At 39.1% G+C, this 15730-nt stretch overlaps 1 protein-coding gene across 3 annotated transcripts; it reads left to right on the forward strand.

The window, feature by feature from the left end:
• Window positions 1-735: 735 nt before the first annotated feature.
• Window positions 736-14858, forward strand: PDPN (podoplanin). 3 transcript variants are annotated; one of them, XM_019289661.2, is made up of 6 exons: window positions 736-1080; window positions 11758-11843; window positions 12281-12374; window positions 12612-12647; window positions 13012-13113; window positions 13689-14858. In XM_019289661.2, the coding sequence occupies exons 1-6, from the start codon at window positions 1011-1013 to the stop codon at window positions 13703-13705; spliced, it is 405 nt and encodes a 134-aa protein (XP_019145206.1). In that variant the 5' UTR covers window positions 736-1010; the 3' UTR covers window positions 13706-14858. The 3 variants fall into 3 exon arrangements, with proteins under 3 accessions (XP_019145206.1, XP_010404104.1, XP_010404105.1); XM_010405802.3 differs by having other exon boundaries at window positions 738-1080; window positions 13012-13123; XM_010405803.3 differs by having other exon boundaries at window positions 739-1080; window positions 13012-13117.
• The last annotated feature ends 872 nt before the right edge of the window (window positions 14859-15730 follow it).

The raw sequence follows: 15730 nt of genomic DNA on the forward strand, positions 1-15730 counted from the left end.
ATGTAAATCAGTAGATTATCGCTTGCCCAAGATGAGGAAAGATTCAGAAAAGGATTGATATAAGCCATTGCTCCCCAAGTCCTGCTCAGCCCCAGTTCGTGTCTCACAACCATTCTTGGTGAGCAGAAGTGTCTCTTACACATGGTGGTATCCAACCTCACACTCCTGCTCTGCAAAGCTGGTGCCCAGAAACACAGACAAGGAAAAAGTATTGAGTCTTGAACATCATAGGGGCTGCACTCCTAATATTGCACTTGAAAAGGAAAAATCCTCTCTCTGAAGGGTGGTATCAGCTCTCCAAGGCCAGTGAGCCTGTAGGCAGAGAAAAGCAGTTGAGCACAGCCAGGATGTCACTTGAGGACACAAGCTGAGAGACACAGGAAAATTCAGACAGTATTTACTGAAGAATTAAATAGCCTGTCCTTAGAACTATTTCAGTATCCCTAAATGCACATTCAGTACCATACTTGCTTAGGTAAAAATGGGGGCTCACTTTGAAATAAAAAAGCCTTCAGTTCACTGCTGGAAATAACAAGAAAACTGTCCTTAGTGTTGTTTCTTAACGATTTTTTAAAGGCAGTTTGCAGAAGGGAGGGAACAACTCGCTTTGCCTAAATTCCTTTTCCCCCTTTGCTAAATAAAAGTCTTCTGAAAGCTACAACAGCTCCTGTAACTTTAAACCTGAGCTGAGATCATAATTTTGGTCCTGACCAAACAGCGTGGGGAGGGCGGGCCTGGCTGCTCGTTGAGGACCACCTTAGGCTGCTCCCACCCCTTGGCTAAAGAAAATAATTCTGACTCCACTCAGTTTTCTTTAACTGTTCAGTTATCATCTGAGAAAACTTTGCTCTTTTCACTAGAGCAGCTAAAGGAATATTTGGAATACCAAAGTATTTTTTGCAGTGATTTCTTTTTATCATCTCAATTCTCCACTACCTCTAAAAAAATTAATCAGAATTTGGATCCGTCTGGTTTCAGGATTGGAAAGTGACTCTGTAAGCAGATCAAAGATGTTTGTTAAAGTTCCGTTCTTCATCTTCATCCTCGGGAGCGTGTCTTTTGTAGCACTTGCTCAAGAAGGTAAGGAGAAAGTTTGGTTACAATTATTTCCAGTCATTTCCTGTAATTTAACAGTTTCTGTGCTCTCTCATAGGCTACCTAGCTACTCTGTCCTGTTTGTAAAACTTCTTTTGAAATTCTTAAGCTGCAACTGGGCATCTACTACAGCTGTGATCTGGAAAGAAACACAGTAAAAGTTTTCGATGGGCTGAGTTAGACTGTATTAGGAAAGAATTTTCTGTGTGTCTGTAAGGGAGGGAGAGGGATATGGGCAGGCAGGGAAGGCACTCCCTCCACAGCCCTTGGAAATGGCTTCAGTCTCACTGGAACACACACAGCGGACTCTGCAAGCAATAATTTAGTTTAACTGACACTTAGGGGTATAACTCTATGAAAGTAACTTGTAAATCTTTTCAGTCAGGAGTTTAACTTCTGTGCTTAGAGGCATTACAGACGCTCCCAATTTGAGCCTTATGCCAGGCTTTGCTAAGCCTAACTTAGCCATAAGCAATATAGACAATGAGGGAAACTAAACTAGGGGCAATTATTGCCAAAGACAGATTTGAGAAGTGTTATGTACCAAAAAGTTTAATCTGGAAAGTTATTTATTTTTAATTTTATAAGAAAGATCCAATATACACTTTTAGGTAAAATAGAAGTTTAAGTCCTTTTACAGCTAAAGGCGGAGAGTCTGATTTGTTAACAGTAAATCAGAATTACCCTGGCCATTACTTGATTCCAGGAATGCCACTTTGAAACTCAGTCTTTCTGAGCAGTATTTGACTCATGGTGAATGAATTGGCCATGAGGCAATGTGGTTTACAGATGCCATTGCCATGGAATGTGTTCCAAGTAGCAGTGTAGCAGTTTCAAGTACCAGTGCTCTGAATACAGTGACTTAAAACTCAGCCCACTGGTCTTCCAAAGCATAGATCTACTCATCAGGCTTAGATATGGGGACCCAAACAAAAAAAAACCTACCTGATTTTGGCCTGGTAACAATCAGTATCATCCTGCTGGAAAGAATGCAGCTATGTGGATATACACTATGCGTGGACATTGACTTGAAACTTCTAACAGTGTTCTGTATGTCAGAATATGAGGCTGAAAGTTTGGAGTTATGCTTCAAAATTTCACAGAAAAACTAAAATCAACAGATACTAGGCAAATCACAAAAGTTGTTTTCTAGGCTCACCCAGCCACCTTATTCTTAAAAAGCATCAATATTAAATGTACCAAAGTTTAAAGACATCAGAAATGAGGCAAAACCATCATTATTTTATAGAATTACCTTAAGCAATCTGAGATACCAGAATTACAGGTAGAAAGACTTCATCTTCAGGCTTTTAGGTAGTTCTTAAGTGTATATGCTCTCAACTCTGAGAGGAGTCCAGCAATGATCAGGCTGAAACCCTACTAGCCATAAAAAATAGATTTCCTGCTTGCAAAATCCTACCTCTGCTTTATTACCTGTACAGTTTGCACTGAACTCCAGAGCTGCATCAAGAATGTGGTTTACAATATTAAGGCTTTCTGTGTCTGTTTAGGGTTTATGACTTTTTCTTCACATGGAGCCAGTCATTTAGGACAACTTCCAAAGGATACATGAGGAAAACGGACTCCAGATATAAAATAAGTCAGTCTGGAGTATTTAGTGTGTATCGCTGCTGTTTACTGATAACCATCAGCAATGACAAGTTAGAACAGACATGAAATGACAATGCGACCTTCAGCAATCTCTGCTGGCTGACAGGGAGATGGGAGAAGGCTTGACTTGTACAGCACTTGGTGGAGTGGGTTTATCCAGATACCCAAACCTCTGGAGAACACAGTGTGGCCTGAAGGTTTTAGAGGAAAAAGGTCTCCTCCTGATACCTCTTAACCTGGAAAAGTCCATAAAGAAACCTGCAGCTACCCTTTTCTTATGGTTGGGCACTCCAGTTTATGGATTGAGACCAAATCAAGAAAAGCAGCTTTGTTTCCATCAGGAAGCATACTTCCAATTTTTGAAAGGATTATTATTATTATTACTACTACTATTATTATTATTATTGGTTTTATTTTTATTTTTGTATGATTAGCAGATACATTTTTGCCCTGCTGATCTTGTTCAGCATGTCAAAACTTAGGCAAATCTTCACACACAGAATCAGACCAAAAGAGTTGAGATGGAAGTTGGCCTGAACAAGCATACAAACCAGTGCTTTGCAGAGGCAATGCATTTCCTGATTCCAAACCTTTCCCATGGTGCTGTATCATTGAATGGAAGGAGATTACTTTGTTGGCTGTCACATAACATGAACAAAAATTAACATGATTGTTTAACAAGATACCACATGCCACTTGAGCTGTATCAACTGTCCATGTGCCTGATCTTACCTAGAGGCAAATATTAGATTATATGTCCTTATGCAAGTCAGGTTTATACTAGGTCACATTACATTCGGTTTGGACTGAAAGTAAAAAACTGGACAGGATAATTCAGATAAAAAGTGTCTATATGTTAAGAAAGGAAGTTGACGTTTACAGTCAGCTATGAAAGAAAAAAGTTTTCTGTTTTTCAAAACCATAATAAAGAGAATTGACAAAATCACGAGAAAAGATTGTTTCAAAAGAGTCCTGATTTACCCAAACTCTGTCACTATTTCAGTGGCAAAACTAAACAATAAAATCAGACAACTCTAAAGTCTTTTGAAAACCAGATTCTGTAACTGCTGGTTGTAAAAAAAATCTACAAGCAGATGGAACAGTCACATTTGACTCAAAAGGGAACCAGTTTTCTACTAAATAAACACCACACAACCTTTCATCCTGCATGAAGAATGATGAGTACTCTTACACATGTCCCATATATGCCTCTTCATGGTATGAATATAACTCTACATGTCCAATACCCAAAACAATTATCACAGAAAGGAGAAAATCATCTTGCTGAATCTCAGTTAGTAGGTCTGCAAGTTAGTGTAACTGTGTTTTGCAGTGTCTTTGCAGAAGACCAGCAGAGAACAAATAAAATTCACTTTCTTCTTGGCTGGGCAAGCAGAGACGTTTGCACACCTGTATCCCAACAGTTAGTTTTTGAATCTGTAACTTCATAAACAAAGAAAATAGTGATATTTAAGGGCTTACAAGAGGACCTTTCATTAACTCAGGCTGCACACTAAAACTGGAAACAGAGAGGCCAGATTCTCAGCTCCTGCAATTCATCAGTTTCCACTCAATTCATGCATTTACCTCAGATTGCGGACTTGTAAATCATCTGAAAAAAAAAAAGCAACAACAACAAAAAAAAGAAAGCAGCAAAGAACCTGGAGAGCATTTTGGTAGATAATGAGGCAGTGCAGGAAGGTTTTCAGGCTGTGAGGCTCTGACAGGACCGTGTGGTGTTTCTCCATGTGTCACTTGAGGTGAGTCACACGTGGACCACAGAAATGCCCGCTGCTGCTGCTGGCCCGGCTTGGGCACATGGGCTGGCTCAGTGGCACGTTTATTTTGTTGGTTTGTTTGCTTTTTGTCTGGATGTGGTCAGGGACTACAGGATGGAACCCAAACGCTGCCAGATCCTACCACTCGCAGCCTCCCAGATCTTCTCAAAGGGCCTCTCTGATTTGTGTGTGCACAGCCCATCCCCTCCATGGGGATTAATCCCACAGCAAAGCTCAGAGCTCTGCAGTGTACAATTTTTTTAAACAGCATTTCAGAAAAAGATGTGGGATTGGGAGTATAGGTATGCTAGGATGTGCTGAAGAGAAACAAATGAGGAAAAATAAGGGACAAATGTACTATTGATTTCCAACTCTCCATCTCAGAAGCTTGTCCAAAAACTCTCAAAGGACATAGAAGCTGATGCTGAGCACATTCTCATGTTGCTTTATGACTTCCTAATGTTTTTTCCATCCTTGTAGTTGTTGATTACAAACACTACAACATCCAGTACAAACTGCATCAGAATAATCCTTTGTGAAGGCGCAATTCAGCTGTGACACCATCACCATTTCCAGGCATGTACTCTGTTAGGAGAGCTTGAGACACTACTAAATCTGTAATGGGGACACACTTAACTCCAAACCCATATTTCAATGGTTTTATGACTATGAAGCCCATCCAAACATTAGCTAGCCTATTGTCAGTGGAATATAAAAGTCAGACTAAACACATTTGAAGGGAACTTGCCTGCTGCATGGCAACATAAAGTAGGCAGCCAAAAATCACTGTGTGAACAGAATTAACACCTAAGAATTTCCAGCTCAGTGTCTGACATGAGTATTTCAAACAAATGAGTTGAGGAACCTGCAAAGGGTTCTGCTGGCAGATACAAAGGGTTAGTAATCTACAACAAGGCAACTGTGAAAGGGCACATGGCTGTAGTCTCAGAGTTCAGGGAAGGAAGTCATTTAGGGAAAAGATTAGTTTATTACTGTACTAGAGGTTGTTTCTTAATTCCTTTCGGTTGCATTTACCTATCCCAGTACTTGTATGCAGATGTCTGCTTTCTACTGCACATCTGTCCAATTTACTGATCCCTTACACCAAGTTTTGTACTTTTCTCCTTGTCTTGGCTGCAACTCTCCTTCCTAGTCAGCCATGCAGTGAAAGATGGTTCTGTGATTCTGCCACTTACAGCAAGATACAAGAGACATTTACACCTTGATCACAAGTCCAACCTTTTTGTTCCAGCCCTCACTGCTCAGAGGAAACAATTAGACTGTTAGTAAAACTGCAAACAGGGAAACAGGGTCACGGGGCAGCAAATCTCAGTTAAAAAGTCATTTTATCCCACATGCATGGGATAGCAAGTCTGGGGTAAGTGTACTTAGTAGACAAGAAAGCAGAGGTTGACACAGCAACATTATTAAAAGCATACATTCGGAATACTCATCTCTAGTTCTGCAAGGAATATTTTAAAGGAATATCCTGTAATGGAGTTTGTAATTTCCTTCCTAATGCCCACAGCTCTGTGGCTGATTTTACCGTGCATAAGACAAAGCTTAGGAAGTTTCCAGCTTTTCCTCTCCTGGCTTTGTTTCGTGACTCTGGCTGGGGGTCATGACACACACCAAGCACTTAAGAGCAGTTGCTGCCCAGTTAAAGTACATTTTCTGTCAGTAGAATATTGTAACGTTCAGAAGACATGTGATTTACTTGAGGAGCAGCCGAGTGGTTCTTTGCCACTTGGCACTGTCGATTTAAACTCTGGCTTTGTTCCTTTGGCTAAGCCAGCCCAGCAATAAAACCCATCTGTAGCAGGGTGTGGTGACTAAAGGAAATGTTTTTGACAAATCAGCAAAGCACTGTCATCACAAGCTACATGGAATACCTGAACAATGTCAGTCATACTCTAAATAAGGCTGAGCTAAATCCTTCCTTGTGCTTCACGACCATTTTCCAACTGGCAGATACTTTCCAAAATTTCTGGTATTCTGTCATCCAGCTTCTTTTGTTGTATAAAGCAAAGCTGTCACTCTTTGTCTAAAGGAACTGCAGAAAGCACTTCAGGATTTAGACAGTACATACTTTCTCCTGAACAACAGTCTAGGCCCTTAAATACACGCCAGGGGATTTTTAATGGCATGACAGATTACTCCAGCTTCCAGAAAGAATTAGCAGAGAAAGAAAATGCCAGTGTTGTGGCCCAAAACAGGCCAAGGGCACAGAGCTCTCTGGATACTGCAGATATGATTTTGCAGGAGCCCGAGGTACAAATGAGAATTTCAGTTCTCATTAACAAACTTCCCTGCTTTTCTAAAGTCTGAAAATTTTAACTGTACAAAGATTCAAATTGCAAAATTCAGACCCCAGAATCCACCGTATTATTTTCTTCAAACCCTTGCATTTTCAAAGTACAAAAAAATTTGTGGACTGGATTTGGCAGTGTTGAAAATTTCACAACAAAAGAGACACCTGTATACTTTTAAAAAAATATCCAAAAGTGTAAAAATAATGGAAAACTATTTTCCGACAAAATTAAGCTAATGTTGTAGGTTTTGGACATGACTCTGGAATACACTTTAATTGAGGGTGAAGCCAAAAAACAGACAAAATTGCTTCTGAAATTTACAGAGCTGCTGTATTTAAAAGGAAGATCCCTTGCAAACCACACATTTTTGTTAAACCTCCACCACCATGAATAGAAGTTTTCACTGAACTACAACCGAACTAATTCCAATAATGAGATACTGACTAAGGCTAAGTTTGCTCACAATCAAATTAAGGTCTCTGAGTGAAGAATACTTCCTCAGAAAGGGAATTCCTGTATCAGGACATAAATGCTGAATAAAATGCAGTCAAAACAGGATGGCCAACACACACATCCATACACAATCCTTCAAACAACACCACTTGGTCTGTAACAATTCCGGAAGCAGATACTGAAAACCATCAGTCAGCTCCAGATGTTTGCTCAGTTACATCTCCAACAGAAAAGTGATATGTCCCAAGTGACCCATCCTGCTAAACTCTCTGCTAGCTAATATATTTAGCTGTTATAAATAACTGAAGCTGGTTTTCTTTTTTTTTTTTTTTCTTTTTTCTTTTTTTTTTTTCCCAAGTAGAAGCAGAGGGCAATGAGCAAAGGATTATTGCAGTTCTTGCTAGAGGGAATCCTGTAAGGTTTGCCATTTTTATCTCCTGGTCTCTTATCAGAAATGGAAACATTCTATTTTGCAGGCTTCCTATTTCAAGGACTAAGCTAAAATACAGGCTTACAACTCCCTTTACCCACTAGTGTTTGGGTTTATTCAGGTTTATACGAGGAAAGAAACATCATCCTACAACATTTTTCATCTTCAGAAGTATCTTTGTTGGTTTTGGAGATACCTGAAAGAAATGCTAATGAACAACAGTTTTACAACTCCCTCTCCTTTCCAACACAACCACTGTGCTTTGAAAGCAGCCCTAAGAGGTTTCTCTAGTAAACTGTCACTCTGTGCATGGAAGTAGTGAGCTCAGCTTCCCCTAAGGGGGTCATGGGATGCTTAAGCATGGGAGGTTTTCAAAGTGGTATTAAACTTTTAAAGACATCGAATTTTGTCCTGGTGTGAGAAGCTGCAGCCTGAGAGCAGCTGGGACTTTGAACTGAAAGGCTCCCAGCTGGAACGTTGGCAGGACGGGATGCAATGATTAATTCACATCTGCAGCAACGTATAGCTGCAAACAGAGGAAGCTCCTTGGAGACAGCCCCAGCACAGTGAGGCAATGTTTTTATTTACAGCCTCCTCTAAGATAAGATTAAGAACACATGCAGAAGCACCACTTAACCCTGACTTTTGCTACATTTGGCCCACATCAGATGAAACCAAGAAATGACACAAGCACACACCCCTTAAATCCCATTTATATTCCCTTTGATGTCAGTCGTGCAGAGCCTTGTACTGGGTACAGTGAAAGAAGCTTAAAGTCCAATAATGTCTCCCAATTTAATTTCAATATTTAACTTCATTATGACTTTCTCTGATGAAGAGCTGTCTAATATCCAGTATTCCTTCCTACAAATGTGAAACACTGATAATAAATTGCCTCCCAGTCTTTCTCTGGGTAATAATTTGGTAGTGTCTGTTTAACTGCCACCCAGCCACCTCCACTGTCTGTCCAAAGTGAACCTGGAAACAGAGTTCAGGGAGTATTCTGCATCAGATACAGAACCTCAGCTTGAACAGGGCTTGGGCAAGACCTTCAGACTGACAGAAATCAGGTCAGTCTGAGCTTTGGGCAGTTCATAGGGGAGCCTATGTATTCCAGTTTCCCTTTGCAGTTAAGGAAAGGCAGTGCTACCAAGGATGACCCAAATCTCAGGTGTGCTGAATTATCTTCTAGAGGTATTTATTTTTCCCTACAGACTATAAAAGAAGATAAGAGCAAGCAGACACTTTATTTAGGCGCCTTTATTAAGAACCTAAAATTAGGCAAGATTAATCTGGGCCACCTCCTTTTGTCAATCACGGTACTGTGAGGGCAAAGGCACTGAAATAGGTTTTCTACATGCCACTCATGGCTAAGGATCTGCAACAAGTATCACACACAGAAGAATATTTATTTTATTTTTCTTTGTGACATTCACTAATTCTTTACACCTTTGCTGCGTGACACACTTTCCTTTCCTGCCTTCACTATCAGGCAACTTTTCAGGGCTAAAAGCCACTGCCATGCCAGGAGTATAAGCAGCTTCTCCCAATAAGCTGCTTGTTGTTAACATACAAAATTTATTTCACCTTCTACTGGTGGATTTTCCTCTAGTAATTGGTTTTCTCCATCTGTGTTTATTTTCAACTAGTGAATAAGGGATGTTTCTTCGGTTCTGACTGGGATTACAAGGTAAACTGATTCATACACATTTGTGCTGCTGAGTTCTATTGCTATTTCTTTGTTCACCCTTAACATTTACATAGCCATGATTGTACACCACAATATTGTATTTTTAAGATATTATTTTATAAGCAAAAAAAAGGATTATAAAGTAGTGCTATATCTTAAATCACACTAACATTTAGAAAGTGTCTAAATATACAACAAAAAGTCAGCCCCTTTATGCTACTTCAACAATACCTGGAGTATTTCAATCAAAAATGACCAAACCATTACTTTTACCATCTAACTTGGAACTCTGATTTACCCTGTTCTAGTCTTTCCATGGATTATAAGGTGATTTCTGGGAGACTGACTGGCTTAATTAGCCACTATATTTGGCCTCGTGTTGGCATAACATGAATATAGTTTCTTCATCTGCTACTGCCTAAAGTACTACGAGTAGATCATTTTGGCTCCTAAATAGAAACTGTATCTGTATTCAGGCTTAGAAGGATACAGAAATACAAAATTCTATTTACTTCAGTAAACATGGAATTAGAAATCTAAGTTTAGTTCAGTGTTTGGTCTCTTGGCAAAGGGACAAAGCTCTCAGTCTTACATTGGTGGGGATGGATAAAAATTTTCTATTTTGGTTCAGAAAACAGTTTTGGGAACAAAGGAAAAATATTTGCAAGTTTCCAGTAGAATTCAAATGAGAGTTTAGAGCAAAACCAGATTTTTTTTCTCAATGCCAAATCATTCATCTTCTGTATGAAAAATTTCCTTTAAGCTGCCAGTACATATTTTTACCAATTTTAAAATTAAATATCGGCATTTTTATTTTAAATAACATTTTTGTATTAAAAGGAGCAGGTAAAAATGAACAAAAGTTAAATGGAACTCCTGACTAAAGAAAAACAATTTCCAAATGATATCTGCACAGCTGATCTAAAGAGATTCTATCCTTTTTTTTCATTTTTGACTGATATCAAGCAAAATGCCCATCCTTTCTGATTTCAGTCACAGAACAAAAGCTGTTTACTTGTCTCTATATCATATATAAAACAAGTGGGGTGCATTTAGGAGCAGTAAAGTTTTTCATAAAAAGTATTTGGAACCAAACTAACAATTTAGAAATTGCCTAACTTCATATGCAGAGGAGATGAGAATGTTTTTAGGTCACTAAATAAAAAGTGTAATTAGTAGAAACAGTGTTACAATTTAATAAAACAAAGAGGTTGTGAATATTTCTCATACATAAGATATTCAAATGGTACAGTAATTTTCATTTTTTAAAAGAACTCCTGCAAATAGCTTTGACAAATAGAAGTTACATGCAAAACTTGAATCCAGGAAAGATTTTTTCAGAAGTTTTTAGTGCTTTTTTTGCCTTAAGTACTTGCTCAGAACAACACCTACTATCAGCTCTTTGCTTCAGTTTCAGCACTAGTCTCTGGAATTAGCGGAACCTTTATGCCCCAGGCAGCAGCAGGACAAGCAGCTTCACCTGGCTTTGTAATCACCAGGAATTACAAACTCCCAGGAGATCTCACACCACATTAACATCACACTCTGCCTGTCACAGGTTTATGAATCAGTAAGAAATTGAATTAAATAATACTTACGTTTTCAGCACATTCTTGGTACTGCCAGTTATCTCCACACAGCCATATATCTCCTGTTCTGCCTTGTTCCAGCTCATTTCCCCACTGCGGAATTCTTGCTGTATTTGTAAATTAACAGCACTGTGTGGGCAAAAATCTAAAGATCCACTTTATCAAAGAGCACAGATGAACTAGGAGTCTAGAATTAAAGAAAAAAAAAGAAAAGAAAAAAAAAAAAGCCTTACATTGTTATCTAAAAATTCAAATGATGGCAACTAAGGTTTGCAACTTTAGGAAAGCCTCAGGACTACTTTGTGTAGGAATATTTCCAAACTATAGCTGCACCCATAAGCATTGGTGGCAGCTCTAAAAATAAAGGTTGCAGCTGGGGCTGAGCTGAAAGATGTGAGAAAGCTTTTATTATTTTAGAAAATGGAAGATGCTTGAAGTAATCTATCCCAATACTTAAGCTAATGTTTAGCTTGAAATCTGGAATAATCACATCCACTTTGGGGAATCTTTTCTTAATAAAAAAGGAAATAATTTCTTGGACAAAATGTTAATAACCAGTATGTTTCAAGGTTGTGCCAGAGTTAAGTGATGGGTATTTAAGCTTTTTGTCCTACTGCTTTGGACAAGAGTATAACAAAATTCAGACTTATTAAAAAAAAATGTCCCATTCCCAGGTGGGCAGGGACAGAGAGAGAGAACACTACACAGAGGTCATGTTTAACAAAGTTTATTTGTCAGAGGAGCCAGAACATGTGACTACCAAGTAAAATCCTGACTCATTTTCTAAAATTTTATTTAGCAAGCTCAGTTCTAGAAGGAGAAGAAAGTGCAACAATTGATTTCAGAGACAGAAATGACACAGAATTTGAAGAATTTCCAACAGTGGTGAGTATATATGCTAAATAAAAGATCCTTTATGCTACCTGCTTATTCCCTGCCACCTCCCACCTCTTCCAATTCAGTATCTCCCAAGCAGTTTCACTGAAACTAAACTCACAAACTACTTTTAAAAAACCAATGAAAAAAGGCAGGTCTGCAAAATTCTGCGGCCTCCTACACCTTTTGCAGTCCTACCAAGAGATTTGATGTACAAAGCCTCTAGCTGGGAAGACAAATCAGCTTATCTTGGTTTGTTTTGGTTGCTGTACACATGTCAAACTTGAGCAGTGACAGCTAAAAAAGCATCCACACCTGACGGACTAAGAAATTTAAATGCTACTTTATACATGAAGACTGAATGTACTCAGGTTTTCTTATCCCTCTTTTCCCCCCACTTCTTGTAACTGCCCACAAGACTACACAATGTAACAAATCTCTTGCAGATTGGACACCTGAAGACCACGGAAAGTGCCTTTGTCCTGGAGGGGGAAAGTGAAAATTCTACTGCTTATGAAGTTAACACAGAAAGTGTCGATGGTAAAAAACCCTTTCATTTCTGTTTTCATATATTAAAGTTCTACTGCCATCTACTAAACAATATCTGGAAATCTCAAATACTCTCTCAACCTTCATTTGCTCACTTCCTATCAAAAGAACAACTTCAAACCATTGTGACAGAGTCAATAGAAGTTTTCCTTGGATATAGCCTTACAAATTGGAATGTAACACTGTTACAAAGCAGAGCGAGTAATTATTGTCTCTCTGGCTTTACAGGTGAACGGAGTGGGGAACCAGAGAAAACTGATGAAGGTATTAAACAGAAGATTTGCTTATCATGACAAGGGGGAACATAACTGCCAGGCAACTCCCCTTCCAGCAGCCCTTCCTGTACCCATGCCATTAAGTAAAAGTTCAGGAGGAGGCACAGCCTGCTCCCTGAACTGCCTTCCCTGGTTCACCTGATTGCTGTCTCCATACCAACATCCATACGGAGCCCTTCAGCCAAAGGCATGTTTGCAGGCTGCTGAACATCCAAACCTACTTCAGAATTCACAAGATAGTAAGAAATTTCCCCAAGGAGTGGGATGCAGCAGAACAGCATCAGGTCTATCAGTAGCCTCTTATCAATGGTCTCCATGAGATACATGCTAACATTCCAAATTTCTTCTTTCAGGTGGTCTGGGAACAACTGCACTGGTTGGAATAATTATTGGAATCATTGTTGCAGTTGGAATCCTTGCAGGAATAATAATTGCTGTTGCAAGGAAGATGTCAGGCAGGTACTCGTAAGTAAACTGCTCATCAGGCTTTTTTGACAAGCATCTTCTTCTGAGCAGGGTCACAGGAATCGCTTGGGAAATTTCTAAGGTTTCTATTTTGATAAAACAAGCTATTTTCCTGTTACACAGGGCCTCAGACAGACCCAGCAAGAGCTGCCTGTGTGGTGTGGGGCCTGCATGCTCTCATGTGCTTCAGAAGAATTTCCCAGATAGTGTGCATGTGCTGTTATAATATCAGGTGCTTGGGGCTGGGATTACTCTGGTGCACAGAGGTAAAATTCACTAGGAAGCACTACAGGACTAAGTTCCAGAAGTAGTGGATAACATGTGAACATTGCGAAGTGATCTCTACCGTATTTTTTGGTGCCACGCACATCTAAACAGATTTTACAAACTCTGAAGGAATAAGAAAGCCCCAGAAAATTGAACAGATACTGTGCACCAGGAGAAACCAAAATAGGTACTAAGAAAAGAAATAAAGAGGTGTTAGGAAAGACAAAGAGAGGGAGGAAAAAAGAACATTACATTTAAGTAATGATGAACAATAGAATATCTACTTTTTGTTTTCCAGGCCCTAAAGACAGTTGAAACAAGCAACCATGCCATTCTATGCCAGAAAATCAAGTGCTTCTTATTTTACACAAACTAAAGACTATTCCTACATTTGTGTGAGAAGATGATCCATGGAAAATATAGTCAAAGAATTTCAGATCTATGGGGATACCACACAACTCTAAGGATCACCCTCACCCCTGCCCCCCCCCCCCCCCAGAGTATGGAACATTTCATAGGACTTTTTACTAACCAGAAGTTTACTAGAAGAAAAAGATTTTGCAGTAAGAAAAAACCCTGCAGCAAAGAGATGTACATCTGTACATCTGAAATGTGATTTTGCAGGTATTATATGCTTGGGTTTTAAATGCTACCAAAGACTATTTCACATTACATGACATGTATTCTTTTAAAACAAAAAAACCCCCGTGTTTTTGACTGGTTAAGTGCTTCTGGCATGTTCATCTACCACATGATGTATCAAAACGGAGGAATTAGCTTCAGAGAGAACCAGTTATTTACAAATTAGGAAAATACTGGGTTTTCTAAGCTAAAATCTTTCCACTACTGATACAGATTTTCTGCTCTTGATACTTAATGTTATTTTGTGGCAAAATATGGTAGGTCTGGCTGGAACTGACCTACCAAGCGAAAGCTTGCTAGTCTGACTATGGCATCAGGAATTTCCTGCCTTCCCTTGTTGTGGAGACACGCAGGAATTGAAATACACATCCTGAATTAAGGGGTGCTTGGAAAATACCCAGTTTTGATGGGTCACTTTAGAGCTGATGTGTAGAAGCTTTTTAATTAGCATACACCATTTTTTTCTTTATGCCTGTCCCATTTTCTAACTGTACAGTAGATTTGTTTGACAACATGTGCAACACCAGGTCAGAATGTGTCACTGAGGTATAATGCATCTTTGGAGTCTGCAGCTTTTCTGGGGCATATTTAGTGCAGCACGACCTGAATGTGCAGAGCTCAGGGCAAAGGCTTTGCACGTCAAGTGGCTGCAGTGCATCAGGTTTCCTAAATTTTATGGCACTTCAGTCATGATAATCAATATGGTCATCATTTGCTAAATGTCAGCTTATCTGTGTTTGCTTTTCTGTTTCTTTCATGTGTGTTGAACTATCATATCGCTACAAGCTTCGGAAATAAAAATCATAATATAAACTGTATTATTTTACAATAATTGTTCTTGGTTTTATTTTTAAAAAAAGTAAAATGTCTTAAACTTTCTTCAATTTTCCTGACTTATTTTGCTCCTTATCAGTGTCTTATCAGTGCAATGTCTACAACCAACTCATTTGACACTGATAAGTGAAACTATAATTGAAAACAAGACATATGAGAGAAAACTAATTCAGAAGTCCTTAGTTAGTTCTGGAGTAGATGCGATGAAATGCTCAGTCTGTGACCAAGGAGTAAGCTTACGCTTTATCTTTGTGTAAATTCATATGAAAGCAGGAAAATTACAGTTTTTTCTTCTTACAGCCAAAGAACATTAATTTCTGTTAGCTCCAATTTAACGATTTCTTGTCTGTACTGAGAACTACCCCATAAGGTGCTCTGATGCCTGCTCAAATGCATGGCATATGGAATTATGAATTATTCACCCGTTGGAGGGAATAGCACAGATGTCACCAGTTTCTTCTGCATCAGCTCAGTCACTGCTAATTTGCAAATACCAAAATGAAGAAACCTTTCTTATGACACCAGTAGTAACAAGCCCCCCATTTGAAAAATGTATAGCAGAGAACCCTTCTGGGCAGTTCTGAGTTTTCCTGGATCAGGGACAGAACAGTTGAACAGGCAGCCTTCTGCTCAAGGACACTGTGCTTTGTTCCTACTCCAGAAGCCATTTTAACTTCATGTAACAACTACTTAATTTTTCTAGTCTTAACTGTGCCTTTATAGTCTACCCCCTAATTTAAAGCAAGTTTTTTTAATCTTAGGTAAAAAAATCAACCCTTGACCAAATCGCCCATGCTCCACTGAAACATTTAGGGGGCTTCCAGCACTGGAGACTCAGTACTAAATATTGTGCTGCACTAAATC

Source organism: Corvus cornix, chromosome 21 (genome assembly GCF_000738735.6).
Source record: "Corvus cornix cornix isolate S_Up_H32 chromosome 21, ASM73873v5, whole genome shotgun sequence".
Lineage (NCBI taxonomy): Eukaryota > Metazoa > Chordata > Aves > Passeriformes > Corvidae > Corvus > Corvus cornix.